This window comes from Equus asinus, chromosome 17, assembly GCF_041296235.1.
Source record: "Equus asinus isolate D_3611 breed Donkey chromosome 17, EquAss-T2T_v2, whole genome shotgun sequence".
NCBI lineage: Eukaryota > Metazoa > Chordata > Mammalia > Perissodactyla > Equidae > Equus > Equus asinus.
In genome coordinates, this window is record NC_091806.1 from 28,867,101 (window position 1) to 28,893,086 (window position 25,986).

At 37.0% G+C, this 25,986-nt stretch overlaps 1 protein-coding gene and 2 pseudogenes across 1 annotated transcript; 1 reads left to right on the plus strand and 2 right to left on the minus strand.

Annotated features, from left to right (window-relative positions):
• Positions 1-1,000: 1,000 nt before the first annotated feature.
• LOC139040615 (olfactory receptor 5AP2-like) lies at positions 1,001-1,939 on the minus strand. Its single transcript, XM_070487363.1, has one exon. The coding sequence runs from the start codon at positions 1,937-1,939 to the stop codon at positions 1,001-1,003; it is 939 nt and encodes a 312-aa protein (XP_070343464.1).
• Positions 1,940-7,515: 5,576 nt separating this feature from the next.
• On the minus strand, positions 7,516-24,655 carry LOC139040616 (olfactory receptor 5AP2-like; annotated as a pseudogene).
• Positions 24,656-24,939: 284 nt separating this feature from the next.
• On the plus strand, positions 24,940-25,908 carry LOC139040617 (olfactory receptor 5AR1-like; annotated as a pseudogene).
• The last annotated feature ends 78 nt before the right edge of the window (positions 25,909-25,986 follow it).

Here is a 25,986-nt window from a genome sequence, read left to right on the forward strand (position 1 = left end):
TATGGTTATTTGCTAAGATGTTATGGAAAGGATATCCATCTTGCTCTAGCTCTTTAAGTATAAACTGCTTACCCATTCAAAGATCAAACAACATGACACTTGATCTTCAGGAATTATGAAGAATTCCTGTTTTCTAAACCACAGAAATTTCCACTCCTTGATCCTTGGTGTCTTTGCTCTTTGGTTCCCCCTCATATATACCCTGTGATTGGTTCCCATTATGCTCTCAGGGGTCTACCTGATTTGTCCAGGTAAGAAACACTTGACCTCAGCACCTCTACCAGGATTTAGTTCTGGTATTTCTCTCTAGTTCACTAGGAACAAGAGGGAGTCTCTAAGCCCTGTTTTAGTCCTTTGGCCATATTCTGGCTCAGCCTACTCCTTATTGCCTGTCCTCTGGCAGTTACATATGCTACCTCTAATAGTAGAGTGATGGAACAGGGAAGAAAATAGGGTCATTCCTCCTGCCACTTAGTCTTTTCCTGCCTCAGCTACCTTGTTTTTTTTGGTGAGGAAGATTTACCTTAAGCCAACATCCCTCACCAATCCTCCTCCTGTTTTTCTTGAAGAAAATTAGCCTTAAGCTAACAGCCATGCCAATATTCCTCTATTTTGTATGCAAGATTCCTCCACAGCATGGCTGATGAATGGAGTAGGTCCACACCTGGGATCTGAACCTGCAAACCTGGGCCAGAGAAGCAGAGTGCATGGAATTTAACCACACGACCATGGGGCTTGGCCTCAGCAATTTTGTGTTGGGTTTTATACCTCTGAATGAGGAAATGAAATGGGATATTTGTTTATTTTCAAGTATAGATGTTGTGTGGAATAAGTGGGATGTATACAAAGTGATCTTATTCCCCAGGATGCCTAGGACGGTTTGTCCAACTCCACTATCCAAAAATCATATGACATAATGAAATGAAGCCAGTGTCAATGGAGGTGGGTTTGGTCATTTCTAAGTTCCCTCAGAATTCTCAAATCCCATGCTTTGATGATTCTAAGTACAAAAGTAAAACGAGGTTGTTTTAAAAATTTTACCTAAGGAAGCTTTAACTTCCTTGTTTCTCAGACTATAGATGAAAGGATTTAACATGGGAATGACCACTGTATAAAACACAGATACCACTTTGTCTTGCTCCATTGAGTAGCTGGAACTGGGGCTCAGATACATGAACAGGATTGTGCCAAAGAATATGGTGACCACCATCAAGTGGGAAGCACATGTGGAGAAGGCTTTGTGCCTCCCCTCAACAGACTGGATCCTTAATATGGAAATGAGGATGTAGAGATAAGAAATGACAATAGTCAGGAGGCAGCTCAGTTCATTAAAACTGGCAAAAGCAAAATTGAAAACCTCATTGACATGTGTGTCAGAACAAGAGAGTCTCAGGAGGGGTGGAGTGTCGCAGAAAAAGTGGTTGATGATATTTGAGAGGCAGAAGGACAGTTGGAAGGTGAGCCTAGTGTGAATGGCAGCATTTATAAAGCCTGCAAGATATGTGGCCAACACCAGGAGGACATTAAGATCAGGGGACATAGTGACTGTGTAAAGGAGAGGCTTGCAAATGGCCACGTAACGGTCATAGGCCATCACGGCCAACAGGAGGCCCTCAATGCCAGCAAAGGAACCAAAAAAGAAGAATTGAGTGGCACATTCATTAAATGAAATGACTGGGTTCTCCACCCAGAAATTCACCAGCATATTTGGAGTTATGACAGAAGAATAACAGAAGTCAACAAGGGACAAGTTACTCAGGAAAAAGTACATTGGAGTGTGGAGACGTGAGTCGATCTTGATTAATAGGATCATGCCAAGATTTCCAAAAAGAGTGATCATATAGATGACTAGAAACACCATAAAGAGAAGGCACTGTAGCTCTGGATAATTTCTGAATCCCAGGAAAACAAATTCAGTCACTGCTGTGAGGTTGCTCATACCATTATCTCAGAATAGATGACCTTTGTGTTAGGGTAAGAAAGAAACCAAGAAAATAAATTATACAAAAAAAAAAAAAGAAGCTAGAAAAATCGAGCAGTTCTTCGTTTGCTATAAGTAAGTTTACTTCTAAGATGTCTTGATAATGTGTATTAAACTTCTTTATTTTCTTATCATAGTAAAAAAAAGATGAGATCTCTTAAGTAAATACAGTAATCTATTTTATTTAAAAATGAGTGTGTGTGTGTAAGGTCTCTAATGATCAACCCTTACTGATCCATATCCTACTGTAACTCCCAGCTCTTTTCTTCTCCCCCCTTGATCTTTCTGCCTTCACCACTTATCATCCAATCCCTTGCATTTGCTTTTGCAATTCAACACCTGATACAGTTAAATGTATTTGCTGTATCCAATTCTGTTTTTCCTGTTTTGTCTTAAGCCCACTCTAATCAGGCTTTCACCTCATCACTCCATGGAAACTGTTCTCATAAAAGTCATTCAGGTCTTTATTTTGCCAAACCTAGAGGTCAGTTCTCTGTGCTCATCTTTTTGATTTATCAATAACATTTGACAGAGTTTATTGCTTACTATTCCTTGAAAGACTTTCTTCTCTTAATCTTTCAAGACACCAGGCTCTGACTTTTCTTCATACCATATGGGTTACTCCTCATTCTTCTTTCTTATTCATCCTCTCTCTCTTTGACTCTTAAGTTTGGAGTAGCTCAGAGCTCAATTCTTGATCTTTTCCTCTTCTGTTTACACTCTACCTTGGTGGGCTTATTCAGTTTCATGGCTTCAAATACCATGTATACACCTACAACTCCTGAATTTATACTTCCAGCCCTGACCTCTTTTCCAGACTCCAGGCTTACAATTTAATTGCTTACTCACATCTCCTCATGAATGTCAAATAGCAACTCAACATAACCCAAAGCTGAATTCCTCATGCTCTCCCTTAATTTGCTCCAAACAAGTATTGCCTGTCTTAAGTCATGGTACCTCCATACTTCCATTTGCTCAGATGAAATTAAATAAACAGACAAAAAATTAAGAGAGAAATCATTCTTTTCTCTTCTGTACACCCTCCATAACCAATCGCTTAGATAATTATGTTGGCTTCTACCTTCAAAAAGTCTGTTTCAGTAATCCAACTACCTCCTAAACTGTCATCCCCACCACCATTCACCTAGATGACAGAAAAAGTCTTTCAACTGTTTTTCCTATCTCTAAAATCAGCTAAAACAGTGCCCTATAAAATAACCACTTTTAAAAATGTGTAGCCATTTTTTAGAGCTCTACTTTAGGCAAATATACACAAACACACTTGCATTATATATTTAACAAACATATAAATTGACATAAATGAAATTATATTCTATATGATATATATGATCTTATATATGTGTGTATGTGTATACATATGTGTATGTGTATACGTATGTCTATATATATGCATAGAACACACACAAGAGGAAGGCTGAAAATTGTAGACATTTTCTCAGTTTTTGCATAGAAGAGAACAAAATTATTTTATTTAATGCCCTTTAGAGGGTCTTAAATATGCTGTGTTTTGTACCCTTTCTAACATTAAAGTGCCCTGCTCTGCACACACACACATATAAGTATACATAGACATAGGTATACATCTATACGCACATTTCAATATGTATGTGTATGCATATGTTGACTATTCTATAAAATTCCTATCTGTTATTAGAGATCTTAAATCCCTCTCTTATTAAAAAAAATCCATGTTCATTTAGTTGGTAACACTAAATTCAGTGTCTAGGACATACATATTCCAATTGAAATATTTAGTCTTAATTACTTGAATATTTTTTGAGTCCACTCCGAAACTTTGTATACTTGAAGATTTTGAGATAAATTGAATCATCCTACCTTTTGTCCTTGAGAATTATTCACTGGGAGTGATGGTGTTTATTAGTTTTGTTTTATTTGTTGGTTTTTGGAGGAATGTAAGTTTTCTGTCATACAATGTGAAATTTATAGCTTCAATGAAAATATAAGTGGTATAAGCTATGAAAGAATCAATACATCATTAATTAATTCAACAAAGAGTAGAAAATGCTCCTTCTGAATCCAAGGCAGAAAGTCAGCCTTTTTAAAACTGAGATCATTCTCTTGAGATTTAGTCTCTGAAAAATGCTGAAAAGTCTAAAGCTTGAAATGTGCTAATCCAAAATTAAAATATGCATTTATTTTTCACTGATAATTGAACTACATTCTCTCCAGAGAACCACTTAATCCCTGGAGAGTAAATTAGACATTTAGAGAAGTGCAAAAACGATGTCAAGATTCTGAGACTCCATTGAGCATGACCTTGAATTAAATGTTACAGGATAGGTCAAATCCTGCCTCCAAACTTCAGAATTCCACTTAAAATAGGATTCCTATTCATTTTGACTAGAATACAGTTTACATGGCATTCATTAGTTAATTCATTCAACAAATATTTAGTGAATTTGTTTTACGGAGCAGGCAGTATCCTCTCTGATGCAACCACTCCCTATTTTGTTGACTCCTTTATTTTTCTTCAAAGCACCACGCATATCCATGTCAAACACATACACACCACTATGCCTACACATATGCACATTTGGTATAAACAATGAAGTCTTCCTCACTCGAATATAAGTTATACGAGATCATTTTCAGTTTTCTTACCTGTTATATCTCCAATATATGTTACGTGCTAGTTTTTCATTAATATTGTTTTAATAGCTTTACTGAAGTATGCATATGCCCAGATTATAGACATTAAAATGTGCAGTTTTCTGCATATCAATGAATACTTTTTGAAAACATTATGAGTAAATAAAGATATAAAAGGTGTCCATTTTCTTGTTCCCAGCACAAACTAAGGAAGTATAACAGAAAATATATTTTATTACTTAACACGGAAAAGGATATTTTAAGCCCAATGACATATGGGTATTATGTATGATGCTAGGATGCAGATACTCCTAAGAGTGTAACAGGTATGATTCTTTTATAGATGTATGAGTATGATAACTAAGTAAGGAAAGCTAATTTCTTAATCCTTTTATCAAAATCCTTTTGTCAAATATCCCTAGATGTCAGGTTATCAATTCAATATACTAATCTGGAACTCAAGTGAGGGGTCAGAGCTGGAGATATGGATTTCTGGAGCACTGCAGACCTCTTAGATCACCTAAGAAGTGGGCACAGATGGAGAACCATAGTACTAATGAACCAATGTAAAGATTTAAGTCTTTGGCTCCAAGATTTGGAAACCAGCACGAGAAGGAGGAAGAGCTATTAAAGTTATCTGACAAGAAATGACAGTGGAAGGAGAAGGAAAATGAGAAGATTAAGGTGATACAGAAACCTAAAAAGGTGTTTTATTTTGGGTAGCTGAAGGAATTAACCACGGTAATCCTCCTGAGATATGAAATAAAAGTAAGATAGAAGAGCAATCTTTGCATGAAGTAGTGTTAAGATCTCACGTGTCTTTGACAAGAAATACAACTGGAATATATTATGGGGTTGGAAGAAGTAGAAACAATTACTAGAGGTAGTTCATTTGAAAGATTAATTGTAAAGGGAGCAGAGAAATAAGTTTGTGACTAGATGGGACTTTAGGCCAAGGAAATTATTAAGAAGAGTGATACCTGATGATGTTTGTAAAAAAATGAGAATATTCCAGCAGAGTTTGAGAAATCGATTCTTGGGTAAAGTAGAGATATAATTTTTTAGGTAAAGTTCATGGAAAGCTCCAAAGTTGTGAAAAAACTGGTCTTAGGTAAAAGCAGGGATATATTATCCATTATGACAGGTGGGAGAAAAAGCATATGCATAAAGATTTAGAGGTGGTAAGATGGGGATGATATTACTTAATTGTTTCCATTTTGGAGGATGAAATATGAGGCAAGATCAGCAACAGAGTGAAGTTCTGAGGGATTTTCTCTAATTGCACTAAGCAGCTTAAGTGGAGGGCAGAAAGAAGAAACAATTAAGTTTAACTAAATTGGGATTTAAACAGATGACTAGGATGGAGAAAAAGTAGAACCATGAAATTGAGAGTGATTAAGAATGAGTCATTACATGATAGACCATGGAATCTCAGTTGGGCAATGAGTGAAATGTAGATGTAAGACTAGTGATGAAAAAGGATAAAATGTCATTTTTCTTAGATTGGTGAACAAGAAGCAGTTAAAGGATGGATATTATAGTTGGTAAGTCAAAATGAAAGGGAACATGAGGGAGGATGCCAGCCATCATACAGTTTTGAATGTCTTTGAGAGAAACCTTGGTTAACAGTTTAACATGGAAGTTTTAAGGAGATGGGAGGACTGTTCAGAGTGGACAGGATGAGTTGACTCTTCCTTTGTGGTCTCTAAGAAGTTTTTCAGGGGTGAGGAGTTCTCACTTGGAGCATGCAGGGCACTGGTGCTCTCCCTCATGGTCTTCAGTGGATAGTGGAATGGAAAGAAATAGGGAGTAAACATTTACCTGATTTCAAATCATTAGGCTGTTTTCAACATCCCTTCTCATCAAAGAAGGTTGTTTCCCCATTGCTCCAACATTGACATTCCTCCCACTCCACTACCATGAGCAACAAATAGGTAACTTAATTTTATCAATTTTTATTGAAAACTAGGTAAAACTTTGGGAGAGGTAGAGATTAAAAAGTTAAAATACAAAGATTACTACCTTCAAAATATTCCAATTAACTCAAAAAGTCAGTAGCCTATTGCTCTGTTAATTGCTGTGATACTCATATTATTATAACACCTCACAAGACTCTTTCTTGTATCTTATTTGGTACTCCTGACATCCATATGAGTGAAATAGTGTTACTATGTATAATGGTTGCTTGGTACACCACCCAAATCTGCCTTAAAGGGTTGAAGTATTTATGTCCTCAGCTTCCAAGTAAATTGGCAACTGACACTTCACAGCTGAGTTCTGATCTTAGAATGTCCCTGCTTAAAGGCATTGCCATGCCCAAGATTACACTGCTTCCCAGTGGGTGATCCGTATCCAAAACTGGTCATCAAGGATGTACTGGCCCTTTATCCACAATTTAGGATATCTTTGAAGGATCATCTCAGTTCCAGAGCTCCATGTGGTGTTGGTTGAGTACTTTTTTGCAGCTTCATCACAATTCAACTTTTGCTACACAATTTTGATTCCCTAACTTCCTTACAGGTATTGTTCCTGGTAGTACTCTCCAATAAACTTCCCTCATGAAAATATCAGTCTCAGAATCTGTTTGCATGGATACCAATCAAAGACACCAATGTATATACAAGAAAACTAAGAGCAAGAAAAGCTAAATATTGAAATTAGAACTTAAACCCAGATTAGCCAATTTCAAGTAATTTGATACTTTTCCAGATGGTACTCTTCCCGACTATGTTGATTCATCATATAGGCCCATGAATGTGCATTTAATACATCAGGAGATTAAGAATCAGACTTCATTTTAAACAACCTATTTTAACACAGAAAAAGTTCTAAAGCAATCACACAAGAAAATCAATATGAAAATAAATTTTCTTCTACATAACAGGATGATGTGAAACATGACTTTACAGTAGGTATTTCTGTAAGATCTTCTTTATGGCCCCTTTCACATCGTTATTTTTCAAACTGCATATGAGAGGATTTAGCATAGGGAAGACAATCTTGTCCTGTTTCATTGAGTAGCTAGACATAGGGTGCAAGTACAGGATGAGAATTGTTCCAAAGAATATAGAGACAGCCATGAGGTGGGAGGCACAAGTGGAGAAGGCTTTGTGCCTTCCCTCTAATGAAGGCATCCTCAAGATGACAATGAGGATACACAGATAAGAAATGAGGACAATCATAACACAACTGATGACAATAAAACTGGAGAAAGCCATGATCGTGATGCCATTGATGTGAATATCAGAGCAAGAGAGTTTGAGCAGAGGTGGGTGTCACAGTAAAAATGGTTGATCCTATTGGAGCCACAAATTGATAATCTGAAAGTCATCCCTGTGTGTATGGCTGCATTTCCAAAGGCTGTTAAGGATGAGATAGCTACTAGCAAGAAGCAAATTCTCCCAGTCATGAGAAATGGGTATAGCAGAGGGTTCCAAATGGCTGCATAGTGGTCATATGCCATCATGGCCAACAGGAAGCATTCAGTCCCCAGAAAGGAGCCAAAAAAGCAGGATTGAACAGCACATCCATGAAAATAAATGGCCTTATTCTCAGCCACAAGGTTTGTCAGCATCTTAAGAATGACAGAAGAAGAGGAAGATGCATCAACAAAGGAGAAGCTGCTGAGAACGAAGTACATGGGAGTATGGATACAGGGATCAATCTTAATTAACAATCATCCTCAAACTACCGAACAGAGTTGCCATATAGATTAACAGGAACAATCCAAAGAGGACAACTTGGAAATCTGAATTGTCCAAAAGTCCTAAGAGGATAAATTATGTCACTTCTGTTTGATTCTTGCCTTGGATTTCTTTCATATATCCGGTCATTTGAGCTGTAAAAAGGAGAGAAGACGGAACATGACATTTGGTCAGGTGAATACATGACAGAGCTATAAACATATTTTTACTGACATAGACACACACAGTTTCTAACAGAAGAGTACAAAGTAAAAAATATAGTAAAAAGTATATTGGACTTGATGCCAAATCAAAAGACATCAAAAGACTGTCTGAATTCGAGGTGTGCTGTATACTAAATAATGATCTTGAAACAAATGACTTACTGTCCGTTAATTAAGATCAAATCTGACATTAACTATTTATTGAATAATTATAGGAACTTATTCTTATGAAGTATTTCTCTTCCTTATTTATGATAAACAAATTAATTGATTTATTAACATACCTTCTAGAAACAACTTCTGGAGAAAGACGGTGAAATGAATTCAGACCACTGACTATTCCTACGCAGTACTAATGGAATGAATAAAAAAGTATTGAAAGTTAGCAAAATTAATCAAAAGTTTCAAACAGGAAGAAAAGAGTTGAATTTCCTGGAGGAGGAAGGAACTTAAAAAGTTGATGGCCAAGGAAAGAAACAGACAATAGTCCCATGCAGCTAGCATAGCACCAACCTTGCCCTAATTTCCAAGTATCAGCATCTACAGAAAAAAAAGAAAAGGTGTTAGTTAAATATTGAGAATTTTGAATAATTCCCCCAAATATTTAGAGAATTAGATTGTGAGAATGAGTAGATATCCTGGATGAAAGTAATAGAACAAGCCATGGCAGTGGAAATCCCTACTTCACACTCAGACTCACAGGATCACAACAGAACCAGAAAACACCAGCAGCACCACACGGAACACTTCAACCACCATACTGAATTGGGGGAATAATTTACCATCAGGTCATCTAAGTGGAAATAAGTTTATCCCTTGCAATGTGTAATGAAGCCAAATATCTGACCAAATAAAAAAAAAGAAAAAGAAAAGAAAAAGGAAAATTCAAAATAGATGCCCAGCCCATGTTTTCCAAGTAAAAGTTTAAGTAACGGCTCCAGTGGAATTCTCCATTTTCACCCCAATGCCCTCCCACTTCCATGACCTCAGATTATTGAGCAATAGGTAAAACTGTACTAAGCTAGCTGTCAAATCATAGGTCAGACAAAGATTAAATCCTTTATCAGTCACAGGAGAAATATATTTGATACTGTAAAATTAAAACATGGGACAAACGTAACACAATAGCTGTGCTAATATTGCAGATAATAGATCTACTGAGCACAGTTGGGGATAAGAGTGGGCACAAACTAGTTTTATTCTCACGGATACTACCATACACGGAAGTGCTTATCCGTGCTTTGCTCCACATAGTTTCCTATGTAATAGGTGCTCGATACCCCAACCAATAATAAAACCTGGCATTTTTATGCAGTATTATAATGCTTTCAAAGTATCCTTCCACCCATTATCTTATCTGAGCCTTATCACAAATCAGTGAAGGAGATAATCATGTTATTATCCCAAAAGCGTTAATAAGATCATATTTTTTAACATACTTTCTCATCCACTCAGTGCTCTTGGAACTTTGGGTATAAAGGTGACTGGAGAAATTAACAGGATTGTGAATTTTGTTCAGGTCAGTAAATTATATGGGCAAAACCCTTTATATCTGTTTCTTACCTTTCTCAACTGGTTGACTTCTATTTGATTGCTTTGTTCCTGTCCAATGCCTAAATTCAGCAGAAGAGAAAAAAAATAAAGCCTTCTTCTTAGAGAAAGCACTGACTCTAATTCTCCCAGATGAAGCAGTAGGCACAATTGGAATGGCCTCTAGACACCATCCATTACAGGTATAGGAAAATTGAAACTCTTTACACCTTCTCTGTCTTAAGAGTTACTCCACATTCCTTTGAGATTGAGTCATTCTTTCTTTAACTTTTCCTTAAAGATAAGTATCCAAATTAGTTAAATTAGGGTAAAATACATTTTAAGATAAAGAATATATCACTGCAATGCAGCTGTAATATTGTTTGCAGTTATTTCTAATTATAGAGTCTCTAGACCAGACTCTGGATTAAGCATCTTAACCTGTTTTAAGTAGGATATATTTCTTGTTCCTTAGTCGCTGGGGACTGCATCCCTCATATCATCTAATTTTAATCTGCTTGTTTTTCCCTTCTGAAACTAAGGAAATCATATATGTCCCTTTCATATTTCTCTTCTTTACCCTTGGGACAACTGGGCTCAGTGGAGAATGAATTTTCAGTTCCATATTCCTAACCCCCACTTAACATCATTTTTCTCTCTCCCCTGATAGTTGGTGGCCTGGTCCCCTCTGAACCAATGAAAGAATCCACAAAATAGCAGGTTAGCTGTTAGAGAGTTAACAACTCTACTCTGGTCCTGCCTTCTCTAAGGACTTTGTGTACATATAAGAAGTTAGGCTACCTGGATCATGGTGAAGAGCTTATAGGAGGAGGTGTAGGAAGAACAGGGTTGTCCTAGTTTTCAGTCCTCACTCTGTGTCTCACTGATAGTGGATTTTGGATATTGCACTAAATGTCTTTGCACCTTAGCTTTTTCATTTCTAAGCGAGAATAATAATGTTACCAGCACACTGGATCCTTGTTGTCCTGCAGCATGGAAATCAACAACAAACGGGAGTAGAAAAGTAAAAGTTTATTAACTTGTGCACAGGATAGACACAAGAGAGCACGGAGAAAGGAAAGGGGCAGGTGACCAGCTCATTAGGGAGTGGGATTGTGGGATGTTTTATTTGGCAATGGCTGAGGAAGAGTTCTTTGTCATATCATGTAGAGGCGGGCTTGTCTTTGTACCTGCATTGTTGCGTGGCATGCTACTACATGTGATACTATCATTAGCATGATAGCTCTCCACCCCTAGGTGTGATTTTTACTATGAGAATGGGTCTAGGCTCACCTTCAGATGACTACTGGGTGCTAGGGTGCATGTAAGCCAAGGAAAGTCCAGAGGCTGCAGAATGTGGATCTTGGTGGTCTCTATCTGATTCTCCTAGCTTGTTGATTGGTTAGGGGTCTTATCTTGTTAGACTATGGGCCTTACAGATGGCCCGCTCTCATTAGGCTGGCTCTTGTCTCACTAATGCCTACCTCATAGAGTGACTCTGTAGATAAAATAAATGAACGAATGTGAATTGCTGCATCAAATGCATATAGATAGATGATTAAAAAATAAGAGTTTCCCCACTTTGACACTATTCCTTACTGTCCAGAGTAAGAAATAGTTATCAGCCTATGCAGCATAAATTGATAGTTACCAGGTTCCCCATTTGCCAAAATATATCTTCCATATAGAGGACACAGAATCTGAAACAAACTGATCAGTATCTGAAGATCATTTACGTTATGCCACTTTGAGAAGACACTAATTAGTCTCTCAGTACCATTTAATCAACTCAATTTGCACTAAATGCTGGGGGCACAAAAACTTAAAAGATGTGTTGCTTTAACTCTAGTAATTCAGACAATATTTTGGTCATGTCTTAAACTCCTCACTTTTAATTGGTACCTTGGAGGGAAAATACAGTAAGTTGCTATCAACACAGATCTGAAACATAATTGGCAAACAATGAAGATTTATTTAATAAGTAAATAAATAACAGTTACTCAAGTGTTAATTAGTTGTTATATAGGAACAAACTGTGATAAGTTAAATGAGATTAAGTTTTATGCAACTGGAGTATGGATGGCGATTGAAAGATAGATCACATGGCACTAAGAGGCCAAGAGTATGGGACACAAGATGTAAGGACCCTAGGTGATAGCAGAGTGGTAGAATGAGACCACTGGGCAACAAAGGAGTAATTAATCATGGGCAGCATAGGTGGTAGGCCCTAGTCAGTCTCAGGCTATAAAGAAGCAAATCTCAAAAAGTTTCAGAATAAGAAAACTCATTTTTAATCCCAGCTTAAGTGTCATTCAAAGAGGCAGCAGATGATGCTATATCTCTCTTCCCCCAGGATGGGGGCTCCTCAGAACATGGGATGCAATTTGATCTCCGTGAATTCTGACAATTCACAGAGAATACAGGGCTGTGAGCTTGGTACCATAAGAGATAAATCATTGACAGTTAGGTTTCACAGAGAACCATGGGGCTCTAAAGTCCAAGAAGCAAGCAGCAAACATTTATGGATCAACTAATAGAGGTAACGCTAACCTATATAGAATAAACATGTGACCTCCCCTCTAGAGAAGCTTATATATTAATATGAATTATGAATAATGATGAGAAACTATTCAGCCAGTCCTCTTCCAGGTCATAATTAGAAGAGACTAGGATCAAGTAATAATAGCAACTGATATTAACTGAGCATGTACCTCCTAAACACATGCATTTTCTTATTTTTATTAAGCATCTCCTCACAGATAAGTACACTGGGGCCTTGAGGAGTAACTTATCTAAATAGTTAATATAGATCAGAACTGGGATTCTAACACAGTTTTTTCTTACCCCAGAATTTGCTTTGCTAACCATTTTGTATTACCACAGTCCAAAAGTAGCAAATAGTTTCTGAAAAATATCCTTCTATGTTAAATATGGATTAAACATAAACAAAGTAATGACTATAGTAATGACTTGTTTGATGGCTTCTGGACAAGGTTGACTAACTGGGGAGTAATGCACATGGTAGTTGTGATGGTTAATTTTATGTATCAACAAGACTGGACTAAGTGATGCCCAGGTAGCTAAAAAACATAACAAACAAAATTCCCCACACATAATATTTCTGGTTGTACCTGTGAGGGTGCCTCTGGAAGAGATTAGCATTTAAATTATAAATTGAGTAAAGAATATCAGCCCTCACCAATGTGAGTCAGCATCATCCAATCTCTTGAGGGTCTGAATAGAACAAAAAGTGTAGAGGGTGAATTCTCCCTCTGTATTTGAGCTGAGAGTTCCATCTTCTCCTGCCTTCACACGTCAGTGCTCCTGCATCTCAATCTTTCGGACTCACACCAGGATTTACAGCATTGTCCCAACTCCCACTCCATTATCAGGCCTTTGGACTTGGATTGAATTAGACCACTGGCTCTCCTACTTCTTCAGACTGCAGAAAGCAGATCATGGAACTGTTTGGCCTTCATAACCATGTGAGCTAATTTCTATAATAAATCTCCTCTTCTCTCTCTCTCTCTCTCTCTCTCTCTCTCTCTATCTATCTATCTACCAGCTATTGGTTCTTTTTCTATGGAGAACTTTAACTAATAAAAAAGTCTTGGTGGTGTTCACTGCTGGAGAAAAAGTGAATCAGAGGTATTGGGGTGGAAAGGTGGAGTAGCTAAATGTCTAACTTACTAGGCTACGGCACTTCTTAGTTGAGAAGGATTATTTAATATCAGATGCCTAGAATTTCAAGCAGAATGTCTCACTGGAGGTGGTATTTTCCCTCTACAGAAATTATGGTTCTTTATAGTTGTCATAGTGATAAGCATACACTACAGACTCTACTGGGTAAGAGAGAAGGATGCTAAGGTGCACTACAGTCCTTAATGACAAAGAACTGTCCCTTCTCCATGTGATTTTCAAGTATTCTGCCAGTTGATGCACTTGATCAAGTTATCTAAGCCTTGAATCTGCCTCCATTTTACGTGTAACCACATTTTATATATAAATATTGGGAATTATTGAATGGATTTTGTATATAACAAATTTGTTGCAAGTGGACCCATTAAGTAACTCAAGGGTGAAAAATGGCTTCAGGCTTTATGAAGAGCTGTCTATCATTTCAGAAACTTATGTCATGAGCTAGAATGTTGTAAGATTGTTTGAGATGCCTATCCAACAAACCCATATCAGCCTGCATTTTTAAGTGTCACGTTTATGGAGATTTTAAATATATATGCAAGCATCTGCCTTTTTCATTATGTAGTTATGTCTGACTCATTCATTATGAAAATGTGCATTATTTTATTGTAAATTATTTTCTTTGTGTTTCTCCTCTTTAAATTTTGTGTGTCGATAAATTTTCTATAAATGCCATTTAGGAGCATAGAGGGGGAAATATAAACTGCTTGCTATAAAAAGATATCTTTTGAGTCTGAAAGGGTATAAATCCACTGTTCCAAGGGACACCTATATACTAGTCACTAGTATCATCCAAATAGATTTTATTTCATTTGGCAAAACCAGGAAGATAAATTCTTTTCTTAGGAGTTGGAGGCTCATTTTATTTTAAATAAGGCTTCCTTTGGCCAGTGCAAGGTGTGGATACATTCTAATATGCCACACATAAAAATTATCACTACTGTTACTATCAATAAAAAAAAGAGAGAAAAAAATTTAGTAAATTAGTAAAATGTAAAAGTAACTTAATAACCTCATATAAACAAAGAAATCTCCAGTTATAAAATTTAAATAGAAGAGAAGATCCTCATTTATGATTGGAAAACATAAAAGAGCTAAGCATAAGCAAATAAGAAATGCACAAAACGTCTGTGAAGAAAAAGAATAAAACTTCAGAAATTTAGAAAAGTAGATTTGATTAAGTATGAAGATATACATACTCTTTGATAACAAGACTTGATGACACAAATATGACAATTCTTCCTAACAATTTATAAATTTAATGTTTTCCTGAGAATGATATGCTCAGATTTTCTTCTAAGTAAGTTTACTATAAAGTTTATGTTAAAGATAAAAATAAATTGTATTATAGCCATGATTATACTTATGTATATTTATATATAATTAATTATTGAATTGTATAGAACTGGTGAAACAACAAGGGAATAGAATAAAATATAAAAATACAGACTCAATGAAATGAAATGAAAATTCATTTCATATGATAATAGCATCTCAAAAGAGTGGAGAAAAGACACATTTTTAAATAAATATTTTTAGAACAACTGAATGGTCTTATGGAAAAAAGAAAAGTGGATCTTTTCTTCTTACTAGACACTGTCAACATTTCAATGAAGCATTATTGTAAATATTAAAACAAATAAGCCATATTAGTACTAGAATAAAACATGGTGATGTCTTTTGTAGATGGAAGCATTATTTAAAATACACAAAACAATTATTATTTATTTTGCCTTATCCAATATACAATTTTAAGTTTAATTGCATTTGAATTTTGAATATAAATAGAACTTAAAACTCAGAAAAACTAAAATTGAAAATTGATAAATTTTGAAATGTAAAGGAAGAAAAGGAAAGAAGAAAGAAAGAAAAAAGAAAGGAAGAAAAGAAAAAGAAATCTGTTGCATTGTAATAAATTTTGTAGGAAAAGCACAAGGCAGATGATAAATTGGAGAAAATTTACACCTTATATGCTAGAACAAGAGATGACAGCTCCAATATGTAAAGAATGCAAAAACTAAGAAAAAAATATTTGTGAACAAATCCAAAATATGGAAGAAGAGTGCCCTAGAAAATTGAACACAAAATATGAGTACACATTTCACAAAAATAGAACTGCAAATTGCCCTTAAATATATGAAAATATATTCAACCTTTGTGTCAGTCAGGATCCCGTCAGGAGACAGAACACCAAACAGTAATTCTATCGAATAAAATTTAATATAAAGACTTACTACCTGGCAACAGGAGATTAACTATCCAGCAATCAAGAAAAGTCCAAAGTATACAGGAGGAACAGACATGGGGAGCACTACTACCTCTGGGGCTGAGGCAGAACACCAAGGTAGAGACACACTTAGAAGAGGACCCCACTTACAAGGCTCCTTCAGACATGGTTGTACTGGCTGTGGCTGTAGCTTCCTATATGGCAGGGATATTCCCTGGCCAGGTCTGCCAAACAAGAACCACTCAATAGAGTTCCACTGAAATTCATTGGATAGCTAACCCCTAAGGTTCTAGCAAGACTTACTAGAAAGCCACCTCTGGGATGCTGATGAAACTTGATGGGAAACTACTTGTGGGAGTGCTGGTCAACCTTTATGAAGGGTGAGCACCACTAGGTATCCCACATGCTACTGGCTACCACACATCATCGAGCCAAAAGGAAACAACACACTAGTATCTGAAAGAAAGCCTTTTCCTCCTGCAGTGTCCCATCAGTGTTCTCCAGTGACTAGAATAATATTGTTTAGCTGGAAAAGGGGATATGTTTACAGTGTCCAGATCCAGTATCACTAAAGCAAGACAAAGATGTATGGATTTGAAGGTGAGAGACAAAAAATTTACAAGGGATATATTATTCCCAATAAGAAAAAGATCTAAGAGCTAGCTCCATGGTGCAGCAGTTAAGTTCACATGTTCTGCTTTGGTGGCCCAAGATTTACTGGTTCGGATCCCAGGAGTGGACCTATGTACTGCTTGTCAAGCCATGCTGTGGTAGGCATCCCACATATAAAGTAGAGGAAGATGGGCACAGATGTTAGCTCAGGGCCAGTCTTCTTCAGTCAAAAAAAAGAGGAGGATTGGTGGCAGATGTTAGCTCAGGACTAACCTTCCTCAAAAACACCAAAAAACAAATTATGACTACCTTCAGAGAACATTTTCCAACTTTTAGATTGGCCAATATACATAGAGTTATAGAGAATAGATATAAAAATTTAGATGAGAAATATAAATATTTGATAATAAACTTTAACGACAAGACTGTGGGGAAATAAGCACACTTGGACATTGCTGAGAGGAAATTGGAATATGTAGCAAATTGAATATTAAATTTCCCTTTTACCCAACAATCCCACTTCTGGGAACCCACTTAAGTGATGTACTGACCAAAGTAGGAAAAAGTATATGCATTAGGCTATTTATTATTGCATTTTTTCTTCCAATAGCAAAATATCAGAACTAACTTTGATGTCTAATATTGGGATACTTTATAAATAAACAACAATATCTCCACACAATGGATTATTATGCAGAGAAATGAGAGAAAATCATTTATTTAAAATCAAAGTTTTGCTTGAAAACAAATACTAGAGGTAACAGAACATGTCAATGTTATTAAGAATTAACTTTTCATCATAAAATGAGATTTAAGCAAAAATTAAAGAAACTGGATTAAAAAAGAGCTCACTTTAGGTGTAAGGACACAGACACACTGAAAGTGAAGGAACAGAGAAAAGTATTACAAAGTTTCTTTTTATTAACTTCTTTCATTATATTATTGAATTTTTTTTTTGAGGAGGAGGAAAATTTCTCTCAGATCATATAGTATTTCCAAATTAAGTGACTATAAAAAAAAGTGTAGGTTGTGAGATTTTACAACTACTCATTTTCCTATTTCTTTATAAAATGGGAAGCTGAAACAAAGTTTCATGATATCTGTTTAAATTAAAAAGTAATTTAAAGCATGAATTATTTTTTTATTAACCTAATCCTATTTTGATTTGTTTTTAAATTTTATCTCTTTATTTCTTTATTTTGAGGAAGATTAGCCCTGAGCTAACATCTGCCACCAATCCTCCTCTTTTTGCTGAGGAAGACTGGCCCTGAGCTAACACCCATACCCATCTTTCTCTACTTTATATGTGGGACGCCTGCCACAACATGACTTTATAAGTGATGCGTAGGTGCACACCCAGAATCCAAACCTGCGAACCCCAGGCCAAGGAAGAAGAGCGCAAAACTTAACCACTATGCCCCTGGACGAGCCCCTTAATCCCATTTTTAATGTTTGACTCTTATCTTTCCTTCATTCTATTTTTCTTACAAATATATACCATGGTATAAAAAAAAAAATTGGTACGCTTCCCCAGATGTCTTCCTGGAACAGGAGTCTGCCTTGTGAATGTTCAGTCTTCTCATGATTCTTATCAAAGGAGCATAAGCATGAATATCATACTCAGACAGATGAATGTTTTCGTTCTGAATCTACCACTTCTAAGTTTTGTGGTCCAGAGAAAAGTTAAACAACTCTCACTTACTCACTTTATCTATAAATCAGTGATTCATTCACTTCATCTGAAACCATAGGCAATAATGTTATCCTCCAAAGATTCAACTGATCACACACATGAAAGTGCCCTACAGAGGCTCTAGCAAGTAAACATTCTCAAAAAATGTTAGTTTCCTTTCCCTGTCCACCAAACTATGGTCTCAAAAAAGATCAAATCTCATTGATTTGTTTTGTGACATTAAGTGAGACACATCTCTACTTGCCAGATTAAGATAGTTTAAATTTGTCCATTCCATATAACATGGAAAGAATCAGCCTCTTTGAAGGGACTTCCAGGCATCAACAAACACACCTTTCTAAATTACTGTTGAAATTACACCATATAGGTAGCTTTGAGCCAGCCCTGATGGCCTAGTTCTTAAGATTCAGTGCTCTCACCACCAAAGCCTGAATTCTTTTCCACGTCTGGGAACCACACCACCCATCTGTTGGTTGTCATGATGTGGTGGCTGCGTGTTGCCATGATGATGAAAGCTATGCAACTGGTATTTCAAACACCAGCAGGGTCACCCATGGTTAGGTTTTAGTGGAGCCTCCAGATTACACAGACCTAAGAAGAAAAACCTGGCCAATCACTTCCAAAAATATTGACCTGCAAACCCTATAACAGCCAGATCGTAAGTGGACACGAGGAAAGCCATATTAGTGAAGAGAAGCAATATTTTAACTATGACCTTGACTCACTGATCTCTGTGAATACGTTCTAGTCTGCACATATCCTAGATGATTAAGAACCTCTCTCTTTTACAAAATACATGATCTGCTAGTTCTATGACTCTTGCTTACATAAATCTCCCAGCTGTGATAAGACAACTTTATTCTACGAGTTCCCCAGGAACATCACGACCTCCAGAAAGAAAAATTCTGCGTTGCTAACCATCACAAATGACAGAAGAGATAATGTGGCACCTTGAAGTTTGTCATACCAGAAGGTCAACATTCTTAAGCCCCACCTTCCCTACCCCTTTCCCTATATCACTGCCTCAAGATTCTGTATGATTTTAAGATGATTCTTAAAACCATCTCTTGGACACTAGTAAGCCATCTTCTGATCATGCTAGCTAATCTTATGAATTTTCATTTCTCAACCAGTAGCTTGTTTGCAATTGATTGGCATCCGATTGTGGTGAGCAAAATGAGACCCTACGGATAGCAGTAGAGCATTGTCTGTTATAGTGTTGCAGAAAGACCAAGCCGTGTTCCACACTCTGCTGTACACAGGGAAGCTAGGAGTCAGAATCCTCTCCAGGCACTAACAACAACAACAAGGCAGCTTTGGGCTGGTAAAAAAGTCCCTGTAGCACTTATGGTTCATTCAATCATCACAACTAGACTGATTGAAAATTCCCTTGTGCTTACTTCTTTTATTATTAAGGCTTAAGAAAGAAAAAGTGAAATTCTCTAGGGGATGACAGTTCATTGAACATTTGAGTCTCCTGTGAGTGCAGAAAGCATTTCATCATATTTCTTCTGAGGATTATTTGTGACTCTGAGATTTAAACACCTCCTGTAGAATGAAGCAAAGGTGGGATGAGCAAGTAGCTCAGACAACTATCAGAGTGATTCACCATCTTTGGATTCTTCTCAGAATATCTGTTCGGTATAATTCATCAAGGCCAGAGGAGACATTCAACTTCTCACCAATAGGTAGAAAACAGGTTAGGTTACAGTTCAATATTTGGAACCCAGAGGGAAAGAGATGTGACCTATTGGGAGTGGAGCATTACACTGCCCAGTGCTCCTGTGAGCATGAGTTTGCGTGGGACCAGGTCCATGCCATTTTCAAATTTCAAAATGAGACATAGATTCTGAGTTTGGCATTTAGTTATCTCATAATAACTCCAAATTCAGAAAATACTAGAATTGGAAATCTCCATCAAGTTTGCATTCTCCACCTCACTCATTTCATAGATAAGGAAACTGCAACTGATACAACAATTGATCAGGTAATTAGTGCAAAAAACAAAACTACAGCCAAGATTCCAGACTTGTACTCCAGTATTCTTTTCATATAAAAGTGCAAAAGATGGTAATACATAAAAATCTAAGAAATTTTTGGCCTGTGTTTGCTTCTATAAGACACTGCTTTTGATGGTCTTTTAAAAATATTTGAGTTTAGTAACTATGGAATATGCTTATTTACTCACTATTCTACCATTTCTTCAAGAGTCAGATCTGCTGAATTTTAGCCACATGAGACTAAAAAGAAAAACTATGAGTTTTCTTTACTTTAGTCTTAATCTGCCCTGATTTTGAATTTTCTATCTTCATCTCTACTTGTTTTATCCTTTAATTTAAGTGTTCTCTAATTAAAACCACATCTTTCTTAAAGGTTGAGGCAGTCCATGATACATCACTTCCGTGGAATAAGCATTGAACATCTTTTTTCCTTCTGGGAGTTATGAGTGCACACTCATCTACTGAGTTAAATTATATACACTCACATACAACTGTCAAATGCATGAGCATGTAGCACATGACAGTCACTGAATTCAGCACTGTGTGTGTGTCTATATATATAGAATATATATATATATAGAATATATATATATATATATATATTCTAACCAATTTTTTGTGAAAAGTTATTAAGGTAAGTGTTAATCTCATTTAACAAATGAAAAGCTGAAGATAACTAGTGTGCTAGAAATCAAGAGCAGTAAGTAGCAAAGACTGGATTTCTCTGTACACTCTAAGAGAGAACAGGCAGGGAAATTTATGATTGCTGAAACACCTTTTCATATCCTTCCTCAATTAACTGGAACCCTGAATCTACAAGGGAGTAGAGAATGATTTTCTAATCACATATTCTCAGTGCAATGAATTGTTCAGCACATGCCCAGCTGTGGATCAGTCCTTCTGTGCTGTGTTCTTATCAATCATCTCTACTCTTCTAAGTACTGCAGTCTGGTACCACCCCTGCATTTTCAAGCTTGATGTCTGGGTCTGTTTCCTCATTTATAAAACTAGGAGATTGGACTAAATGACTCCTTCCAGTGTCAACAATAGGATTATTTTACCTCTTGCTAAAGTGGGAGAACAGATGAAAAATGGAAGGTCTATGGTAGATCTTTTATTTTTGCTTTTTTCATGGTGAATTTTTTTTCAAATTCCTTTATGAAGAAGTGGGGGGGAAATCAACACAGCTGTATATATGAAATTGGCAGTCTCAGGTTCATTTGCTGATTCTCCAAGTAAGTAACACAAAATAACTAATTAACTGTGTGACTTTGCAAGTCTCCCCAGCCAAAGTTTTTGTTTCCTCATTCACATAACCTATGAAGTGACATATTTATTCACATGTAGTGAGAAGGAGCTAAACTGGCATAGGGGCAAATTGTTATTTTTTCACAGCCTTTATTGAGGTATAACTGACATGCAATACATTTGAAGTATACATTTGATATGTTTTAATATATGTATAGACCCACAAAACCATCATCCCACTCAACCCAACACCCCCAAAAGTTTCCTCTTACCCCTTTGCAATCCTTCCCTCCTGTTCCTCCTCACTCACACCTCTACTCACATCTTCGTTGATCTACTGTCTGTCACTATTGATTAACTTACATTTTCTAGATTTTTATAAATGGAATCATATCAGGTATACCCGTTTTTATCTGGCCGTTTTCTCTCAGCCTAATTATTTTGAGATTCATTCATCATGTTGCATGTGTCAATACTTTATTCCTTTAATTGGAGAATAATATTCAATTTTATGGACATACTATAATTCATTTACCCTGTCACCTATTGATGGGCCTTTGTACTGTTCCCAGGTTTTTCTAGAATCATTCCACCACAGGGTAGATATGTTCAGGATTAATTCTATACTACCTAAGTGTTTTCCAAAGTAGTTGTATTATTTTACATTCACACCTAACAGTGATGAAAGTTCCAGTTCATCTACTTCCTTGACAACACTTAGTATGGTCCATCTTTTTAAATTGTAACCATTCTAACAGATGCATAGTGATACCTCATTGTGATTTTAATTTGTATGCCCTTAATACAAATGATTTGAGTATTTTTCATGCATTTATTTCCTATTCCTATATTTTTTTTGCTGAACTGTCTATTCAAACCTTTGGCCCATTCATTTTATATTATTTTATTATTATTGAGTTTTAGAGTTGTTTTTTTTTAAAGATTGGCACCTGAGCTAACAACTGTTGTCAATCGTTTTTTTCTGCTTTTTTTCCCCCAAATCCCCCCTGTATATAGTTGTAGATATTTTTTTTTTAAGTTGTGGGTCCTTCTCTTTGTAGCATGTGGGATGCTGCCTCAGCGTGGCCTGAGAAGGGGTGCCATGTCTGTGCCCAGGAGCCTACCCAGCGAAAAGCCAGGCCGCCAAAGCAAAGGGCATGAAATTAACCACTCGGCCACTGGGCCGGCCCCAAGTTTTAGAGTTGTTTATATATTAAGTGTACAAGCTCTTTTTGAGAAATATATTTTTTAAATAATTTCCCCAAGGTTTGTCTTTTCATTCTCTGTTTTCTAATTAACCTAATATATGAAATGATCAAGAAATTCACAACATCTTAAGAGTGAGTTGAATAGGAGGAGATATAAGTACTTTATAAACTGTAAACTCTTGGGCAGACATGTAGTGTTGATTATTCATTATTAGAGCCCCTTCTTTGTTGCAGTTGATTATATTCTATGAGGAAATTGAGAGATGAGGACAGTAGTTTCAACTCACCTAGGACTTAAGATAACCTGTTGTGAATGTCCACACCCCAATGAAAGACACATTATACTACTGTGCTTTCTTGTCTTTCTTAAGCAATAAACCAGTTAAAGTAGGTAGAGCCTGAGTTCTCACTTCAGGTTTAGGGAGAGGATGCTACTAATTTCTAAATGACTTTGTGTTTTGTTTTGGTTTAGTGTTGCCTACTTCCTTCTTAGAATTCTTCAATGGACCAGATATTCATCCAACTAAAGAGAAAAAAGTTTAACAAATCCATGCTCCCGTGTGACTACAGAGTTGGATAATGCTCTCTCTATTCCCCTTGAGTAAGGGATGCTTGGATCTTAACTTTGAACTAAGCTGTACAACAACCTCTTGGTTAGACAATAGAAGTATCCAAAGACACAGCTGTGTCTTCACCCTGATCATGTCCCATGTTAAATCACTGGGTGCTTCTAAAGATCAATGAAACTAAAAGACTAATTCTGTGTCCATGTGCAATAGGCAAGACAGGAAAAAGAAAGGCAAGCACAAAATTAAGGAGATTTAACTTCCGTCAAATCCCATATGCACCGAAGACGATAAAGTGAAGTTGACTCTAGAGTCAGATAGACCCATCACTGCTACTTACTGGCTATTGATTTTGTTGAAGTTACCTAATACCTAGTCTTGTTCTTTTTAGATATGAGTTGGAGATAGTGGTGGTACCTACTTCATAGAGTGGTTGTGAGGTTGAAATTATGTAATGTGTGCAAAGCACTCAACTTTCTCACATATAATTAATGCTCACTAACTCCTGGCTTTTTAAAAATTGTTATTATCCATTGCCTTTTCTAATATTGCCCACACTCTTCTCCAAGTATTTCACTTTCTGTATATGTGTGTATAACATATGTTATACTTAGAGATCCCTGAGTCTCATTTTCCTTTTTGTGCCTACTTGTACTGAGAGTTGGAGTCTATTCATTGTCTGTTCATGTTTGATTTGTTTTAGAAAGAAGGAAGGAACACTCAAAACTGTTCTTCTTTACTAATTAATAGGACAGATAATTCCAGAGATCAGGTCAAACTTTTGGTACTGATGAGGATTTTTAGGCTGGTTACTTTTAAAACTGCAGATGAGAAGCAGGCTCCGAGGACTGTAGTTTGCTTGCCATTTGTCAGGAAACATTCACATTTGTAAGGGAAACCTCCATCTGTAAAGATGCCTCCTCTCTGTGCCAGGAAGAAGGGGGATGGCCTTATTGCTAGAAACTCTTAATGGGGCAGGCAAGCACTTAAGTTGGTTACTGTCTGGCAACCTCATGTAACTGATTTAGGGTGGTGGCTTCTGGCCTTTACTTAATCCAATTTGATTCTTATCTAAAAGTTGTGGGACCACCCAATGGCCAGACCCCAGCTGCACTGATACCATTTTAACTTTTTTACATGTTCTTTCCTTTGTCTTGTAAAGAGATGGCTCACATACCTATGCCTCAAATTTAGCCCTACTCTCCACCCATGTTGGCAGCAGTAGTGGGGGCAGCAGCAGCAGCAGCTCCTCCTGCCCGTGGGCCCTGTACCCACGCAGCAGCCTGACTGCCCATGGGTCTTGTCCCCATGTCGGTAGCGGCAGCTCTGAATGCCCATGGGTCCTGTCCCCATGCTATTCCACACTATTCTCTAAATAAAAAGAGCACTATCGCCAGATCTTGAGAGTCCAAGAAATCTTTCTTTCGACTCCTCGGCTCACCGACCCCACATCATTTCCATGTGATAAATGACCTCAGAGCACCAAGATCTTTGCAGAAGTGGAAGTTGCCATCCCCAACACGCTAACACTTTCTCCTATTTTTACTGAGCACCTGGAGATGACACACGACCATCACAAAAGTCATTTGAGTTATCCCAGGGGTCATAGAGTATAATTACTGGCAATATTTTTAAGAATGAGTCCAAATAATAAAGCAGATCCAGGCACACATAAAATTGAAGAGATAGATAAAGCAAACTACTCAATGGTGACTGAGTTTATCTTTATCTCAGGACCCTCCGCTGTAGATCATCTTCTTCGGAGTCTTCTTTTGGTCTACCTGGTCAATGTAGTGGGGAACGTTGGTATGATTTTCCTGATCATAGCTGACACTCAGCTGCATACACCAATGTATTTTTTCCTCTGCAACCTCTCTTTTCTTGGCCTGGGCTACGCTTTGGCAATTACTCCCAGGATGCTGGCTGGTTTCCTAACAAAACACAAAGTTATCCCATTCCCTGGCTGTGCCACTCAGTTTTCTTTCTTTGTGGGTTTTGTAGATGCTAAGTGCTATGTCCTGGCTGCCGTGGCCTATGACAGTTTTGTGGCCATCTGTCAACCCCTCTACTATAGCACTCTCATGTCTAACCAAGTCTGCTTGGCTCTCATGCTGGCCTCTTACCTGGCTGTTCTGGTGAGTTTAGTTTCCCACACTTCTCTCACCTTCAGTTTGAGTTACTGTGGTTCCAGTATCATCAATCACTTCTGTGAAATCTCACCACTCTCGGCCCTCTCTTGCTGACACACTTACATAAGCGAGACCTTATTCTTTAGTCTGTGTGGCTTCATTGAATTCAGCACCATCTTCATCATCTTCATCTTGTATGCCTTCATCCTCATTGTAATCATCAGAATGCACTCAGATGAAGGCCGCCTTAAGGTTTTCTCCACTTGTGGGTCTTACCTCACAGGCGTCACACTTTTCTATGGCACAGTTGTAATTATGTACCTGAGACCAACATCCAGCTACTCCCTGGAGCAAGACAAGTGGGCCTCTGTGTTCCACACTATTATCATCCCCATGTTGAATCTCTTGACCTACAGTTTACAGAACAAGGATGTGAAAGCTGCTTTCAAAAAACCAATTAGAAGAAAACCTCAATAGTAACAAAAAATGGAAATATGTTATCACCACAGGTAAATGATAGTGGTAGAAAGATGATGGCAGCAGATAGAAAATGCA